This window comes from Drosophila yakuba, chromosome X (assembly GCF_016746365.2).
Source record: "Drosophila yakuba strain Tai18E2 chromosome X, Prin_Dyak_Tai18E2_2.1, whole genome shotgun sequence".
NCBI lineage: Eukaryota > Metazoa > Arthropoda > Insecta > Diptera > Drosophilidae > Drosophila > Drosophila yakuba.
Genome location: NC_052526.2, coordinates 5,748,138 through 5,767,362, shown reverse-complemented (window position 1 = coordinate 5,767,362; position 19,225 = coordinate 5,748,138). Strand labels below are relative to the sequence as shown.

At 42.0% G+C, this 19,225-nt stretch overlaps 1 protein-coding gene and 1 long non-coding RNA gene across 2 annotated transcripts in view; both read left to right on the top strand.

Annotated features, from left to right (window-relative positions):
• The window catches only part of LOC120322386, a 60,409-nt gene that overhangs the window by 11,975 nt on the left and 29,209 nt on the right, over nucleotides 1–19,225 (top strand). The gene's annotated exons all lie outside the window — the stretch shown is intronic.
• On the top strand, nucleotides 9,736–10,947 carry LOC6524355 (RNA polymerase-associated protein RTF1 homolog). Its single transcript, XM_002100177.4, has 2 exons — nucleotides 9,736–10,706; nucleotides 10,767–10,947. The coding sequence occupies exons 1-2, from the start codon at nucleotides 9,914–9,916 to the stop codon at nucleotides 10,811–10,813; spliced, it is 840 nt and encodes a 279-aa protein (XP_002100213.2). The 5' UTR covers nucleotides 9,736–9,913; the 3' UTR covers nucleotides 10,814–10,947.

The window sequence follows — 19,225 nt, the reverse complement described above, 5'->3', positions numbered from 1 at the left end:
AGTTGAAAAATAGAAATTCTGTAATTTGCGTGGTTTTTCAGTTTAAGCTACCAATTAGATAATTATTATTTAAGCATTTTTACTTAAAATTCGTAGTTTTGCGTTTAGTACTTTACATATTTCTTGTTCGTAAAATACGTAAATATATTTACATTAAAGCATCTCGAAACGAATTTAACCAATTTCGTGGAGAAATTTCTGTGCTTTAGTGGTTTCAATATTTATTTGAAAAAGAAACGAGATAGCAAATCTGTTTTTAAGCGGCTTGTGCCTTAAATGCAATTATCGCATAACAAGCACACACAGCGCAAAAAAAAAAAAAATTGGGAATCAGTTATGGGAGCACACACATAAATACATAAATATGCATATTTGTCCATGGTTTGGGCTTATCGCGAAATTATTTCCAGGCCATGTTTATAGGCGGATATTTAATGGATGGCCAAATCCCGCGAAATGATGATAAATCTGCCTCTAGAATATTCTTTTCTGCCAATGATCCTCCTCTCATTTTTTGTAAAGGCGATTTACATTTTTGTTGCACATTTGGAAAACTTGTGGAAAAATAAACCAATTTTGAAAATTATCAGATGAGCACTGGGAAAACCAAACACTCACACCAATTCAGGCATTATTTCTCAGTCATATCATACATTAATCATGACAATTCGGAAGACAACGACAACAATAACAAGCAGCAGCCCGTGACATTTGCCGCCTTTTGCAATTTAATTAGATTAAAAATGCATATAATTTATCAAAATGTGAAGGAAAGCAGGCAGGAAAAGGTCGGAGGTCGCAGGTCGCAGTCGGGATGAGGCACATGTCAGAAGACATGGGCTTTGTCTTTCTGTCTGTGACGCAAACATATAGTAAAATAATTAAATTGCATTAAAAGAACGAAGGGACACAAGGACACAAGGCGAACAACATAAATACTCAGCGAAGTGAGTAAATATGCATGTGAATGGAGTTTTTAACGACAATGAAAATGCGTAGCTAATTAGCAAACTGACAGCACAAAGGGGCGAAAAATATTTATAGATACGTTTGTCAGTATGTCATTATATGGGGGGGGGGGGGGGGGGGGGGAATGGAAAAGCTCAAGGGAAAGTGGGGATAACGCATACGCACCGTTAGACAGGCCAATGAATTATGCAAAAATATATAGAGCCATGGGAGCGAGATCCTTTTGTTATTTAATTTTCATCCTCATTTCCCTTTCTTTTCACGGGCTTTCTTTTTCGCTCTCTTTTTTTTATTTTTTTGGTGCCACAACATTTGACATTATGTCCGGGCTTAAATAAAAAATATTACAAAGGCGGTAAAGCCACGTACTAATATGCCATCTAATTTGTTATTCATGTGATTTAAGCGCGTCAAAGAAGATTAATGGCTAAAAAGCGCCTGGCACCAAACTGAAAAGTGGCAAAAAGCCAAAGCAAAGCTCATAATAACAAAAGCCAAGACCGTCTGGGGGGCAAAAGCAGGGGGTAGTGCGATTGCGGTGTCTAAGGGATAATTTAATAATGCCCCAGATTGGTTAACCCACCCACCCGGTGCCACGCCCACTGGGGCGCTTTTAATGCGAAATGAAATTCAATTAGAGCACTTTGCGATTAACCCAAGGAGAGTTTTAAACATAGACAGCGCAGGCTGAGTGCCGGTATTTTGAAAGGTATCACAATTACAAATTCGCGCTGCCTAGAAGTATGCAGTGAAAGACGAATTGCCTTCTCGTTCCTTAGCTGAGAATTACCAGAATTGAATGCATATACTCAGATTGTGGGAAAAATCAGCTAATTCCCGCCAAAAGCTTATTCAATTAGCATAATACACCGGTTAAGTTTGCGTTCGTATTCTCGTATTTTCGTATTCCTTAGCGCACCTTTAAACCGCATTCTTCTATGCCAGATTCTTAATTGAGTCGGATGGAAATCTGTAAAATACTTGGAGAACCATGAGAGAGCAAAATATTAGATGAAACCCGGAGTTAGTTGAGAGAAGGAAGTGCAAGTTTCATTGTTGGTGGTTGTTGGTGAAAGTTTTCGTGCCGCAGCTATTAGCTTTTGTCTGTTTACAAATGGCCCTCGCAGTGGCTCTTTGATGCGGTCACTCGGGTTTTCCAGTTCCTAAGGTTGGAGAAAAACTTTCCGAGTTCTGTTCACCGCAAATTAAAGTGCACAAAATTCTAAAGTTCTCACTGAAATATTTGCGAGACAGCGACGCAGAGTCCCCCACAAAAAATAGCTTTGTTTCGAGGGGGAAGGAAGGGCAAAGGGCACAGGAAAACTGGCCGAGGGATTTTCTTCTGTGGTTTTCCCTTATTCCCCCCCACTTTAAAAGCAACAGTTCGAAAAATTGCAGCCGCCTGCAATGGAAACCCGAACCCCCCCTCATCTCTCAAACGGAACGCCGCCAAGGCAAGTCTTGAGAAAATGTGCGGTTTCTGAGGTTCCCACTTGAGAAATCTAATTAAACAAATAGCAAAAGCTAAGCTTGGCTGTAAACTCCACACTGCAGCACACGAAAGGATATTAATAATAAGTTTCGGTTGACTGTACACGCAAAACTCGGCAACCAACCGGCAAGGAAGCCAAAATAATTCCAATCTATGAAACTTTCGGCATGCGGTCAATAACTTTTGCCAATGGAATTGTACGGTTTTTGGTATTATCATAATATTGAGTTTATATGGAACACCGCAACAGATGGCGAAGTGGTTTTGTAAGAGTCCTTAAAAGCTGTAAAGTATTGGAAATTTACGCTGAATTCATTGAGTGGCAAGTGACTCGGTGACTCAAATGAAAAGAAATGATCCCATTGATAAAAGTATAAAAAAACTTGTCGTATGCAATAAAATGAATTTTATTTTTATTTTAATTAATTTTTGCATTTAAATTATAGTTTTAATTATAATTTTTGCAGTCGTATTTATAGGACTTGGATATTCTTTCTTAACCACCCGATATCTATAATATTTGTGTTGCTTAAGTTGCTTAAAAGCTTATTGTCTCTCCGCACTTATCACTTCAATTCAACAAGATCGCTAACTTGTAAAAAACAAGCGAGATATACATATATGTGATACAACTGGTCTAGGTTACATCAGTGTGCGTGCGACACATGTCGCCGCGGGTGTGGGGAAAATTCTTGAGTGGAGGTGGCGGTTGGGGGTGTGAGTGGGGTTTTTGGAACAGCCAAAACTCGGAGCGCGGGGCTGGTGACAAAGGACAACTGTTGCTGCCGTACCTTTGCCACTTTTCTGCTTTTCCCGGTTGCCCGCCTTCCCCGCTTTTCCCGCTGCCTTCGCTGCCCTCCCGCGTCGGCCGGAAATGGCGTCAATGTCAACGTCGACGCCAAAATGCTCCTGTCATATAGATGTCCCCGTGTGGGCGTGCGTGTGTGGGTGTGCCGTCATGTGCGTGTGCGGTTGACAGCAGCACGTTTATGTCTATGGAATGTCCTTGGCACCAAGTTCGGCTCTACCAGATCCACCAGCTCCCCCCTGCTCCTTCACGTGCGCGTTCACAGTCATTTATCATAAAAATATTTTTGCACTCTCATTTTTATAAACTGTATTGTTTCACACCAACCACCCAAAAACTCAGTGGCACTGAGCGAGTCGACATTTTTATGAAGCTAATTTGATGTTGTCATTCTTCATTTCTCATTTTTGTAGCGCCGTTTTCATTTTTACAGGCACATGTGTGTGTTGCTCTTTCTGCGAGTAATAAGTCAAGTCGCAGGCAACCGGCAACTGGAACCGAAACACTGTGAGAAAAATCGATAATGTTAGAACCTTCAAATTTCAGATTCACAAGTCCTTTTATACGATGCAGATAGAAAATATATATTTTTCAAGCTTCGCATGCATTCATTTTTAAGGAACTAGCAGGCTTCTCATGTAAAATACTGTATGAAATACCATTTAGGAAAAGGTTAGACATGGTTTTCTTTTACATCACTGGGGATATTTCTGGCAATGCATTAAGAACATATGGAAAACGCTGAAATGTGCCCATAAAGCGCCACCTAACGGCCGTGCACTGAAAGTTAACAAGGAACGAAACTCAAGTTTTAACTGTTTTCCACTCTCATAATATAGTTGGAAAATGGGCCCGGAAAATAAGAGGGGGAAATAAAAAATTATAATCAAAGCACGTGGAATGAAGTAGAGATAAAGCTGCAGATTGTAAGTGTCGTACACGGTTTTGTAATGCACACGGTTCCCATAAAAAAAAGAGTAAAGAGGTGTACTAGGTACGTTAAAAAGTGAGTGTGAGTGTGAGTGAGAGAGAGAGAGAGAGAGAGAGAGAAAGAAAAAGAGAAAGTGAAAGAGAATGAGAAACAGAAAAAGAAAGAGAACAGGTAGAAGGTAAAGACCGCATAGTGAAAATTAACAAGAAACCCGGTAGAGGTATCCTGATTGCTTTTAATTAATCGATTAAGTGCTTGGGAAATGGCTCACAATTTCCGAGATCTGCCGAGCAATGTAGGATGCTATATCAAAAGGACAAAGGCGGTTTGGTAAGCTGTCGCTTTTCCGGCCACACCCCCCATTTGCGCCGACGACTTTTCCTTTATGAGGGCATGTCAAAAGGAGCAGCAGCCGACGTGGAATGAGATTAAGGACAACGACGGTGGGGAATGCGAGTATAAAAAGGACTTCCTCTTAGACGACGCTTTTAGCTAAATTGCGACAAAAATGGCAGGATGATTCGGGCGGGTAGGTGAGGCCGGGACGAGGACTAAAATAATAAAAGAACAATGTCGAAAAGAAGTTGGGCACATAAATAAGCTCTCAGTGTCCCGCGTGTGTGTGTGTATGTACGATTAGGATAAATGTCCTGTGGCTGTGTGACTGTGTGTGTGTAGGTAGGTAGGTAGTGAGGTAGTGGGGGCAGTGGTTTGTGTGGGGCACCGGAAGCGGATATGCGCTGCAATTGTCATCCAAAGCTGGGCTAAAATGCGTGCCTAGGTGGGCGCCATCACATTCATTATCCATCCTCAGCTGTCCTTCAAGATTCCGCTTGTCCACCCACCTGCCACCTGCCTTTTCCCACCCACCCAGCTCGATTTATTTGCGCATTTGTTTGCCTTTGTCGGCACTCACTCATATCACAAACTCATACCCCGCGGAGAAAAGCGAAGGGAAAACTCCCACATATGCTCCAATTTTTCCATTTTATTTATTAATAAAATCAGCAAAGCACGATATACAGAAGATAGAACAAGTTCCCTGGTCACAAATCAAATATAAATCATTTATTCACTTGGCTTCATTCACTTCGCCTTTTGATTCGTTCATAAACGAGTTTGTTTGCCTAAATGTATAGTCACTTTTGTTGAATAAACTTCGGATAGCTTAGCCAATTAGTAAATGTTTTTCGTTATATTAACTTTAAACTTGTCATTCAATATTTTTTTAAAAGAATTTTTTTTATAATATGGCTTATTGCTTATTATCACTTATTGGTCATTTATTTCACTTTGACTCTGTGTCCTCAGCAAATGCTTTCCTTCGATTTTCCTCGCTTTGCCCACCGCCCCTGGCAGCCACATTTTCCACCCACGCACCGCCCGCTTTTCAAGCTGTCATTCAGTGTATTTCCGCCTGTTCACAGTTAATTGCGGCTCAGCAGTTAATCGTCATTACGGACACATGTGGGACGCCCACGCCCAGGGGAGTTTTCCACACCCTGGAAAATCCCCGGCCACCAGCCAGACCGCCCTTAACCCCCCAATGAATGCCCCCCACATATCACTTACAGGCTGCTCTGAGATGCCGTTTGTCTGTTTGCGGTTTTGATTGTCACTTGATGTGTTGTGATTATGATGTGTGCTCCTATCTGCCACGCCCACTGCGCCTACTTCGCCCACTGCGCCCACAGCACCCACTAATGTGGTGATTTGTGTAAATTTGCTTGTCGAATGCCCGTCGATTATGTTTGCTCTTGTTCGACAGACGTGTACTATTTTTTTTTGGTTCTAGCTTACATCCCAAGAGCAGCGTTTAAAAAAACTTTTTCGGGGGCAAAAAATTTATGCTCTCACCTGCTGCCAAACGCATAAAACTGAGCCAAAGGTAAAGAGGAAATAATAATTTCGCACTTTTTACTTCTTTGTTTTCAAGCCAAGTCAAAAGCGAAGGACAAGTGTAGCAGGTGCGTTCAATGCTCTCGACAACTTTAACACTTGCCCCCGCTTGCGAAAGTGGGTTAATATCTCAAAAGGTTTATGTGCCCTACTCAAATTTCCTCGGATTTCTTTCGCATGTTTAATTTGGTATTTTATAAATTGAAGGCAGGGGTTTACTTTCCCTTTAAATACCAAAAGGTGTTATTAAAAATGATTTGTTTAACGCTGCATCCCAAAGCCTAAACCACTGTTCAAGGTGACCATGACTGTGGAATTGAGTTATGTTTTCATTAAAATGGGATTTATTTAGGGAAAATCACGAAGATGGAAAATTGTGTGGTTAAATGGAGGCACTGCAATAAATGGCTTCTTGTTGCCTGCCAAACAATGCCAGTGCACTTGAAGAACTATTTTTTTTATCGTTTTTACAGTTCGTGTTTGCTATCTGTGTCATACAGTCTCTCCTTTCCACTCACTCCCGCATGCTGTCCCTGTCTGACATCTTGCCTGTGCATATTTGAATACCCAACATGGCTCATATTCAACTAATTAGGCGAGTTTTGCAAATACATTTTCATTATTGTAATTCTGCACCGTAGGAAAAGGGGGCGTGGCAAGCTGGGGGGTGTTCGGAATCAGCAAGAAATGAGTGGAAGTGGAAAAAAACTGCAGTAGCCAACATTCTAGCAAAAGTTTCCCATATGCTAGACAGGGGGCGGGGGTGGTGGAAAAAGGACAGTGAGTGCAGGAGGGGTTTTGTGGGGTAACAGACACCGACACATGTAGGCCGAGGCATTTGCATATGCATACGGAACGAAAAATTCCTGGAGGTAAAATGCAAAAAGCTGCAACTGCACAGCACAAAAAAAAATTTACTGAAAAAAAAAAGAAAAACAAAAAAAAAGAGCTCACGTCACAGACAGGGACAGCGACAGAGGCGGAGTGGAAAAAAGGCAGAAACAAGGGGCTGAGAAGTTGGTGCCAGGGTCTAGTGGTTGGGTTTTCGGGTTTTGCGGGGCAGACTGCGGTGGCTTCACACTAAAATTGGCCCAGACTGGGAAATTGTGGGGCGTGAGAAAGAAGCGGGGGAAGAACAGAAAAAAGGCGAGATCCGGAGAAACAAGAAGACGGAACGGAGAAAAGCCTACAAAAAAGTGAGTTGCGGAAGTAAGACTTACACGCAACCAGAGTTGATTGTCATAAAGGAAGACCACAAATTAGCACAATAAAAAATGCAAGGCAAAAGGATACAAACAATAAATAGCTTGCTGCGATTTCAATTTCAAATGCAAAAGGCCCAATCATTTTTCTTTTGACTGTAATAAACAAGCGATTTTTTAAAACAAATTCATGGCTGCAAAGAATTTAAATCCTATAAATATGAAATGTATTCGTTTTTTACAAAACGCGACTGTAGCTCCCATCCGCCTCCCATCACACCTCCAATATGATATCTAATCTGCTTGGCCTGCATATTTTCCAGATGTCCATTCTGCGTCCTTCGTCCGTCGTCCTTCACTTCCCTTCCCATTCATTCCCGCTAAGCCCAAAACCATTAACACTTGTTTCTGTCATTTTACATGAAAAGCAGAAGCGCTTTGTTTCTGTGCAACAAACAAGTTTCCTTGCCTCGCTGCCAACTGGCACCTCGCAACTGGTAACTGGTAACTGGCAACTGCCCCTGGCCTAGTCACATTTCCCGCCCACTTTCTCTGCGTCTTTCCTTTCATTTTTTTGACACGGGTATCCGTATCCTAGATTCGTTCGCAGCCAGGCTGTGTCCTCCGCCATTTATGGCCCGGGAATTCGCCAGCACTTTAGCGCCTGAGTTTCGTAGTGCGTTTGCATTCCACCACCTTGAATAAAGTCCAGCTGAAATAGATAGTATCTAGCAAATATCAAGTTAGATTTAAGCTATTGTTGGAACCGTGAGTACTAATTAGCAGGAATAATAAGGTGGTGCCTAATAGTTATCTGTGCTTCCTCATATGTATATTTCCTTACATTTCATTAGGATTTAAGGAGCAGACCAGCCAAGTAAATTACCGCAGATCACTGCTGGAGCACTGCTGGCAGCACTGCAAAGGGTTAAGGGCTTGGCATGTCAGCCAGCTGGACGAGGGTTCCGGCCACAGGAGCACTTCCTTCGCCTTTTACCCACGGTATGTACGTACTACCCATGACACTACTCATGGGCTGCAAACTTTCTGCACAGCCTGTCAACGTCAAGGAGTGGCCAACTGGCCTCCATGGCGGTGACTGTACTGCGCCCCCGGCCTAAAGGTGTTCGAGGAAAAGTTCTTGAGCCCCGTAGACTTGATGTTGGGTCGTCACCAGCTGATGCCCCCGTGATGGATGGGTCTCAAGGCATTTAGAATTTTCTAGGATTTTTCACACTTATAGCCACTCAGTTGAAATTATTTGCATGATGTTCAGTTTTATGCCGTTTTAATAACTTCAACGCCATATGATTTGTTTCAAAAAGTTTGCCCAAGGAATTGCCCCTTTACGCTAGCTCCATAAGTTACACCCATTTGCATATATTCATTACCTGCAAATATTTTCATCTGCTCAAGAATGATATTTGTTCTATTATGTAATTATTATAAATTATAAATTGTATACTCTTGATCAAATGGATCGCATTACCAATTTTTGGCAGTGTTACTTTCGCTTTATGGCCAAAAAAGAAACCATCATTGAAATCGAAGGAAATTCCTGTTGGTCAGCTCATCGAAGAGGTGTTGGATACTTGAGAAGGGGATGAGGGGATGGCCTGAATAGCGATGCTGATGGACAAGGATATGGCTGTGGATGCCGATGCCGATAATGATGATGATGATGATGACTGAGCTTGCATAAACGAGTTTGCCCTTAAGTGTATGCGCATGCTGAAGGATGGGGCGGCAGATCCAAAGGAACTGGCTAAGGGGGCCTCCAAAATGAGGTGGGGGGAGGTGGTGTAGGTGGGTGAAATGGGGGTGAAAGCGGGTCGCAAGGACGACAAGCAGAGCGAGGAGAATTTGTGCGTGAGCAGCATATTCGATGTGCCACACATACAGCCAAGTTATTTATGCAGACTCACATACAAAGCATGCAAAGATTTTGCATTACCCTTCCATCAGGCAACCACCATCCTTCCATTAACTCACCACCCACTATCCACTACCCGCTTCCCACTACCGAGTATCCACTATCCACTACCCAGTATCCACCCACTGAATGGGCTCTGTGCCAGCACCAAAAGTAGCATCTGCCCGGGAGGTCCGCATACAATTAGCTGCAACTGTAATTAAAGCAATTGTATAATAAATCTTTTGCCAAATGGGAAAAGATCCAACTCACTCCTGGCTCTTTTTAACCCCAGCAGGTATATATAATCGGGAAGAGGGGCGAGAGGGGCTTAAGCAGCGGGTGCCAAGCGAAATGCTAGCCAAGGAAAAACTACGAAATTAATATAAATTTAATAGTTTGGCCCCTGGCATTTATGGAGGGCATAAAGCGAAGGCGGGTCGTTAAATGCATTCAAATGGATAAGCTAGAAAAAAAAGACGAATAGAATGCCCTGCAAAATATTTCACAGTTGGTTTTGGAAATGTGCTTGCTACATTTCACTTGAATACAAAACTTCAAAACGCCAAATTTATTCGGTTTTACTGTCTAACCGAACCAGTTGGCATTATTATATTTTGTATCAGCAAAACCCGAAAGCCACAGAAAAATTGCTTGAATGTTAGGAAAATTTTGCGGCGAAGCTCAGAATCCCATTTAAATGTCTGGCCATCGATCGCGACACGGTCGCCGTCCGGCAGCGGAAATAGTCCGCGAACTGAGGAATCTTCGATCCTCGCCTCTGCGAATCGACGACGAGAACGAGGCATGGGCGGAGGGCTACGAGAAGCCGCCCCCTCCAGATCTTCCGGTGACCAGTCGCGATCAATTGGAGCAGCTACGTTTGAGTCGCCACCGTATTGGCCTGCTCCTGATCCGTCCCGCTTTTGAGCAGGCCGTCACTGGGTGCTTTGTCCGGGTGAACGTCAATGGCCAGGAGGAGTTGCCCGATCATCGGATCGCCGAGGTGCTGGGCATCTGCGAACTGGACTTTGGCTACAAGGTGGAGCAAATACCCACGAATGTAGCGCTGAGGCTCCGCTACGAGGACCTGGTGATGCAGCACGAGATCAACGATGTATCCAATTTGGCCTTTACCCAGGATGAATTCGAATTGTGGCGCGATAACTGCGTTAACCAGGCACTCAGTCCACCCACCACCCACATGGTGACGCGCAAGAAGGTCGAGCTGTACAACGCCCTGCAGTCAGAGGCCAAGCCATTATCCCTGATCCAAAGGACCTTCTCCTTCGCCCTGAGGCCCCCGCAGAAAAGCGGCATCATGGAGCGACATGGCGCCGTTTATCCCTGGCGATTGAAGCATCCCCTCCCGTTCGTGCCGCAACCACCGGTCATGCCACCGCCTAAAAATCCGCCCAGGGGTCTCACCTATCGCCCCAAACTAGAAACCGTAGCAGAGGAGGAGGAACCGGAGGACATCGGCACTGGCACTGGTATTAGTAAAATCTAAACCAAATTAATTGAAAACTTTTACTTGTTAAACATTTATTCAGCGAAGATATTGACAATTGGCACAACTTTTAATGACTTGCTATCATAAATAATGATAGTAATAATTGATCGGCAAATTATTGGACTTCAACATAAAAAACCCCATCATTAAAATGTGTTTAAAAGTTATCCTTCGAAAAGTTCATGAAAAATATAAACGCAAATGTCAATTTATTTTGCAAATTAGGAAGTTTTTTGAATGGAGTATGGGAATGGATATTTTTGACTACCCACATACGCTTTAATAAAAAGTTAAACATTTTAAGAAATGCATAAGTTCAAGGGTATCGTGTAAAATGCGCTTTGGAACTTACACTTTTACAGCCGCTATAAATTCGAGAAATAAAATGTTTAAAATTAAATGATACAATGTAGGAGCAGGGAGTGAAATTGGGGGACACTAAAATGCTGTGCAATTAGCAGTGAAAGCAGTGAAAAAGCAAAGAGATTGAGATGGCAAGGTGGCCAGCAATTCGACCCCTTTGAACAGTTATTGTCCCCGGTGACCGGCCACCTAGCGGCCGGTCCCCGCAGATTTGGGAACAACTTTGGCACGCTAATGAACAACAAACTTGGAGCAACGTAACGAGGAACGACGAGAAACGAGAAATGGCAACAAAATATCGTCAATAGGGCAAAAGAAATTACGGAAATTAAATGAAATGCAATTAACCAGCTAAATGAGCGAGAGTCCGCGAAAAGGAGGCGTTTTCCAGGGGGTGGTGCGGGGTAGGGGGCGTGGTTAACAATCAAGCGACTGATGAGCAATTAGGAAATGTAAAATTAGCAAGTGAACTTGGCTAAAAAGAAGCGAAGACAAGGCAATTAATTAATATTTAATTGATTGCAAAAATTCCGAGGGAAATTCGGTGGGTAGTATTTTCCACAAGCTTCTTAGATTGTGAGTGTGTGCATTTAATTTTTGTTTTTTTTTTTTTTGTAATTTTTTCATTGCGTAATTACGTTTGTCCAGCAAATGTTTTTCCCCTGTTTATGTCGTTTTATTATTACATTTTTCTGTTGGTTTGCTTTATGATTATGCCTGTTTTTTCCGGCTACTTTATTTTACATACACAAAAATGTCACTTAATAAATTTTACGACTGTTTTATGTTGTCGCTCTGGCCCTAAAAACGGCAACGAAATAGAAGGTGGGATGGCCATAACACGCCCACTACAACACGTAGTATCCATAAATATAAAAAAAGGGGCCGGGACACGCCCACACATGTGGAGGCTGGAGCTGCTTAACCCTTGTGTTTGCATGTGCCTCTCCCACTCCACTGCAGTCCATTCCATTCTATTCTATTATTCGGCTCTTCCCCTTTACTCCCCTTTCGTCACGCACATGCCCTTTTTGTTTCACTTTTTCTGTTTTTTTTGTTGTTGTTGTTGTTTTTGTTCTTGTTTTTGTTGTTGTTTTTGGGGCCTACTCCTGTTGATTCCCCATGATTTGGCTAAATTAATTTCGGGCCATTCTGATGTGGCAGGGGCTTGGGCGTAATTAAAAGCCCAATGCAAAAAGGGAGAAAAATAAAAAAGATTTAGGGCCAAGGAGGGGCCCAAAACATCATGAGTTATGAGCGAGAGATGCTTTCAAGTGGCTTTACGGGGAACCTCGTAAATATGCCATGAAGAAAAGGGCAAATAGCTCACCCCGGCCTGAAATGTCCTGAAAACTTTTGAACATTTTAATTTGCCCTTGCATTTGTTTTTTTTTTAAATTTTTTTTTCAGCAGTTTCCATGTCGGCGAAAGTCATTTCCATTGTTTAGAGGCGGCACATGTTTGGTATTAACCCCTCGACTTTGAGTCCTTGACTTGACTCTTTTTACTCTGTGTTCTGAAACAGTTTGGATGTTGATGTTAGGACTTTTGGTTGGATTAAATGCGCACTTCCACCTGGTGACATATCCTTTGGCTCCTGTTACTTGGGCTTGTTCTTCTTTCAAAAATAAATGCACTTGCAAAATGCCCGTTTCCAAAACTCTGTGTCTCAGCTATTCTTAATTTAGTGCTAACTAAATTCGTGTTTTGCCTTCATGTACTATGGTTGAGGTGCTTAGTAATCTAGGATTCATAGCAAATAAGTTGCCACCACCTTGAAATGTAGGTTTTTCTCTCAGTGCTTATAAAAAGGAATGAGAATGAGTGGTTCGGCAAGATGGTCGGCAATCAGCGAGCATCAGAATCCAACGTTGAACTTTTGGCCAAGAAATCATGGAGATTGGTGTGCGGGGCGAAAGGAGAGGAAAGGAGGGGGTCGCTTGTCATGGCATCAGTCAAAAACTTTGCCAGCAACTGAATTATGTCATTTGCTTGACATGGTCCCACATCGCTCCTCATGGGATAATATATATGGATCGGGAGCATGAACAGGACCAGGGGCGTCATCTGCAAGGGGTAAATAGCAGCACACGTATAGCATAGAAGTAGAAAAAAAAAACAAAAAAAACAAAAAAAAACAAAACCTTACGGGGAAGGTACAAAAGAAAAATAAACTTGCGGAAACCGAATTGGAATGAAGACGATGAAAATGCCAGCAGCAGCAATCAAGCACAGTGAATCGAAATAGAAAATAACATACTCGTAAAACATAAAATAATGGTTTGATATGAAAAACTGTTAAATGTATTTATTGTAAATATTAGAAATACGCAATTTTGGTTTTTGTCTATATTACTTAACTTATCGATGATTTCTACTAGTGGCACTGTGCGTGTGACGTGGCCGCTATTACATAGCCGCATATTTTGCGTTTTCACATTTTCCGCTTTTCATTTCGCCGTCGTCCGCCGCTGTCGCTGCTTTTGCGGAACTGCCTTGAATTTTTTCTTCAATTTTATTAAAATTATGGAAATGAATGAAATATCTGCTGCATCCCATGCCGTCCAATTCCACCCTATTCCACTCCACTCCATTCCGCCGCCCTTTCCCATTTACCCGGCGCATCTTTTGAGCAAAGAATTTATCGAAAATTGCAGCAGCTGCAAAATTGTCTTCCACTTCATTCCCTGCCGCTTTCCCGCTGTCTCCGACCGCTTTTCCCAGTGACTTGCCTAGTGGCTCTGCTACTCCGGTACACACCTGGCCAGTGGCAAGTTTAATAATCCGTTTCGCATTTTGCGTTGATGCGAAATCAATCGATGTGCATCGAAAATTCCCGGAAGGAGCAGCATGATGGAGCTCCAAGGTGGGGCAACTGGGATGCATAAATCCAACTCATTTGCATGGCCAAGGAATCAAGGATGAGCCGCTGGCAATGCCATCCACTCGAAGGATAGTCCTGTGGAGGTAAGACCCCTCATCCCCCTCCTGCCTTCTGCCACCTGCCATTCCCAGTGCCACCTACCATACAGCGCTCAAGCAAAATATACTTTAAGTAATCAAAATATTGCTATTATATCTAAATGTTTCAAAATTTGAGTCATTAATATACTGCAGGACACACCAAAAGATAATTTACTCTCTAATCAATATTATTTTAATGTATATTTGGCTAACATTTTTTAAAGTGCACCTTGTAATTTTGCATTTGCTAATTACCGAACAGAAGCGTGATTCGTGATTCTAAGTTTACAAATCGGATTCGTTTTCCTGGGCGGAAAACCCTCCCGCCTTTTCATCCCGCGGACTTTTTTATTTTCTCGACCAACTTTTTAGCATTTCCCTTCCTCAAGGGCTTCGCTCATTTAGCTAGTTAATTGCATTTCATTTAATTTCTGTAATTTCTGTAATTTCTTTTGGCTTATTGACGATATTTTGTTGCCATTTCTCGTTACGTTTTTCCACCCGGAAAATCCTTAAGTTTGTTGTTCATTAGCTGCTCCAGGGCTGCAGGGGCTATCCGCTAGGTGGCGCCACCCAAGGGAACGAAGTTGTTAAAAAAAAAAAACAGAAAAAAAACAGTTTTTGCTCAACTCCAAGCGGGGATTTTGTCTTCCGTTTCCTGTGCTTTCACCCGCTGACTGCTAATTGCTTTGCATTTTAGTGGAAAACCCCCATCGTCTGTGCCATTGGATTGCGTTGACAATTGGATTTTTGGCAATATATTTCGCATTTCCTCACTCGAGGGGGTTTTTGCAATCAATCACAGGGGGTCTACGTCTATTGCATATGTTACGGCAAATCTATTTCAATCATATGTGTACAAATTTTTACAGTACTTTTCCCCGTTGCCTGCCGCCTTATATATCCAAAAATTTTCCATTCTTCATTCCGCCAATGGTAACATGTGTATTTGCTTAATTGTCATATTAATGTGTTTAAATATTTTGCTGCTTTAGCCTAAAGCTTAATATTTATTAACATTGAATTGTTATATTTTTACGTTAAAGTAAAAAATTAATGTGGTTATATAGCTTTGTCGAGCAACCGAATTTTGCACTTTTATCTTGATTTTCCTACCGAATTTCTGGCCACGAATTTCGAGCGCCTGAGGCTTATGGATGACAATTAGTATCTCTGCTGGTTGGCTGCTGCTGCTGTTGCTGCTGCTGCTGATGATGATATCCTGGCCATGTCCAGTTCATGGGACCAGTTGCAGTTGACAGCTTAGAAAAATCACCGCAGGAGCCTCAAGTGTTTTCCTGCGGAACTTTGATAAAGTATTTGTTGGCTAGACAAATGTGACATATCTGTGGGTGCTGACAATACCCTATTCTCAAACACCTACCCATCACACTGCACTGCAAAAAAAAAAATTGTCTGCAATAGGTCAATGAATCAGAAAAATTACCAAGAACCATTGAATTGATGTGCAACTGTTTCACATGAAATGCTTGTAATCGTAACCATTATTTTTATTATTTAATATGCATTCTTTAATAGTTATCCGCACTTTGAATTACACTTTCTTGGGCCGCTTTTCTCAGTACAGACCCCACGATAACTGGACAATCTGTCATTAGTCATCTTCAAGTGGCGTTGAGTGGAATTATGTAAAGAGCCCTCTGCCTTCTGTCGTCCCACACTGAAATTAATCTTATTTAATTTGAATTTTTATTCAAATAATGAAAACGCGTCGCTGAGAAAGTTTTGTCCTGTTACTTGCGAATTTCTCCCTTTTTGTCCGGGGCCCTTCTTTATTATTACTTATTATTAAATGGCCGCGGACAGTCGAGGGGCGTTGGGCCCGAAGGGGGGCGTGGCACGTGCTTCTTGTGGAACACTTTCCAATTTGTTGGAACCCCGGCAAGCTCGAAAACAATTTGTGACCCCGAGAACTGCAAACAAGCCCAACAATGAGAGCAAACAAAGTTCTTGGCTATATATATGACGGCAGCGGGAAGGAGGGGGGTGGGATCATATGCCACCTGCGGCGGGGGGCGGTATTCAGTTGGCGGGGTATGCTGTGTGCTGGGCTAGAGGGGGTGGCCAGAACTGGGCGGCAGTCGTGTGTCATTCTGCGGCAGTGCGCGGCACGAAAATGATTTATGAGTGAGCTGGGCCAATGGTCTCCTTTTTGCAATGGGGATCACGGGAGAGCACGGGGGCTCAGGCGGTTTAGTGACCCCAGAGCAGCTTTAAATAAATGACAGGGTCAAGGGGATGGCGGTTCACAGGTCTCGGAGTCTCATCACATTTGTCCCATGCGAACGCGAAGAGCGCTGCACTATTTAAAACAAACGGGGAGTATTGCTATTTGGCTTATGAAGTACTATATTTGAATATTTAAATAATTACTCAGTACTGGTAAGCTTATTGATTGAATTGCAAATGCGAGTTAGTTTTTGTCAGTCTGGCGAATAAGAGACATGAATATGCAGCTGGTTGACCCCCAGTATTTTGCCACAACACATCAAATGGAGCTGCAGATATAGTAAAGCACGTTTATCCAAGAAGGAATTTAGATCCAACTGCATCGCTCTCATTTGCACTCTTGAAGTTTAATGCCAAAACAGAGCGAGACTGGGTTCCATTGTTTCCTTTTTGAGGATGCTGCGAAATTGAAAGCATTTTTAATTTATTTTTTTTTCTCTCGTCCAAAGATTCATTGTCCTGGCAACCTATTATTCCTTATTCGGGTATCCTGTCGCCTTGGGCCGACTTTTTAATTGCATTAACACGCTAATGTAAGTCTCATAATGCCGACAGCTGTCCTCCGCCCCGATTTTGGTTAGAAAGCCTCGCTTATTACATATTTATGTTTATACTTTCCCTTCTTTTTTGGACGTTCTTCCCCCGCAGAACGTTGAATAAATTTTAATTGTCTTTGGGTGTCCTCTGGTGTTCCCAGCGCCTTCGGGCGGGGCATTAAAAAATATTGCTTTGGAACATATGGACTCCGTCGGTTCCTCCTCGGCCTTTCCTTATTTTCACCATCCCCCAACGCCATTGCTGCGAAATAGTAAAAGCTGGCCGAAATTAGCAGGCCGCCAAAGGGACAAGGAACATTTCCTTCTTACCTGTTGGCCATAAAATAAATTCCATTATACGAGCCTTTGTTGTTTGCGGGCCAGTGTTTTTCGGCTGGAGGTTTTTCGGTGCTCGATTCTCGGTAATAATAATAAAAGCCCAAATGACAAGCACAACAAAATGGGGAGTGTTTTAGCTATGCGATTCGATTCGGCAGGAGCCGAACAAGATGGAATGACAACCAGATTATGGCGGAGAAATACAATAAACACGAATGCTTCGTAACGAATGCTTGTGATTTAAAAGCTGGATATTTTTGGATGGCTTAGAAGTAGTGAGTGGGAGTAGTAGCTAAGAACCCACACATCTTGTGTTCTAGTTTTAGGGAATATGGCCAACATAATAATTCCCCAATGGATATACATTTTTAAACAGCTTAAAAAAAGGGCCAACGCGGTGACGGTGAAATGGAATTTAATATATCTGACTCCCAACCAAAGAATGTGAGACCCAGTGGGCTCAAAAAGTGAAAGACTCACTGAAATTTCTTTCCAAAAAAGGCCATTTTGCGTATATCTAATTTTATCTGCGTCCAGGGCGAAACAAGTTACACAGGTTACAGGTGAATATAGCACCATCCCTATCGTTTCGGTTCTGTCCTCCTTTAGGAATCATCTCAGATTTACGCAGCTCACTGGACAATCATAAAGAGGGTACCGCTCTCTAACAAATGGATTTTGAAAAAAACAAATTTTTTCAATTTTTGCATTTTCAATAAGGACCATCATCAAATGTGCATGGATCAATAGGGAATTTTGTTACGAATTCAACAAGGTATGACAAACTTTGTACAATTATTTTTAATGCTATCAAAGAAATGCTGATTATAAAGCATAAAAACGAAAATCGCATATTTTCGAATGGGTCACTTTCCATAACTTGGCTAAAAAAGGTGGCAGAGCCAAAATGAAGACTGTTTTGTGTTGCTAAAAAACATGGCTAACTATCCGCATCCCAATTTTTTTGATTTTGAGAAACTACATTTTTTTTAAAATTTTCGCATTTTTGATAAGGGGTACCATAATCATAATTTCCGAAAAATGGCCAAAAATTAGCATTCCAATGTATGTACATGGATCGATAGGGAATTTTGCTACGAATTCAAAGAGGTATGACAAACTAGTTTTGGACAATTATTTTTAATGCTGTCGAAGAAATACTGAATATTTTTAACCGAAAACCACAAAAATAAAAATCAGAGATTTCCAAACGGGGTTTTCTCCATAACTTAGTCAAAAATGGTGGCACAACTAAAATGGTTTATTCTCAGGAGCTAAAAGGGCTTTAAATACAAATGCAAATGATTGCGTAAATATTGCCTAAATATGACAGCAAATGTTGTAATGACCTAATTATTTGCAGACGGACTTCGAGCAGATGAAATGTTTTTGGCTAATTTGCAAATTCCATTTGCCAAAAGTCAGGTGCTCACATCCAATGATGAAAGTACTTAGCATTTTGTATTTAATTTTCATTTCTGCATTTGCAATTCAACTTTTCACTCTCACCGCACAAAAACACAGGAAAAGCTTTGGGGCGTTCTAAACACGTACCTTTTGCGTACAGTTGCGTTCAGCAGAATAGTGTTCCCATTTAGTTGTCCAAGGCTTTTGTTTATAATAAAATTAACAGAACTAGATGTTGAAACTTTTCAATTAAGAGTAAGTTTAACAAATAATAACATTAATAAATAGTATTTTGAAGTTATTGCTATCCACATTCTAAACATTAAACTATGCCCACATCAAAATAGCATATGACTTCATTTTGGTAAGAAGTTGGTGGTAGTTCCATTAATTGCAGCACGGGTGTGAGGACAGCAGGGCCATGGGATCAGTTGATGTGTCATAAAAACTATTTTCCATTGAAATTTTGTTACACGAGACAAGAACAGAGTCAAAGTAATCAGGGCCCCCGGTGGGCAGGTGGGCAGATGGGCAGGAGTGGGTTAAGGCCCCCAACGACAGTTTCCGGACAAATTGCTCGGGCCGGGTATGGGTTAAGTGCGGGAGTGTCGAGTTCAGGTTGGCGAAACTTTTTACGGCA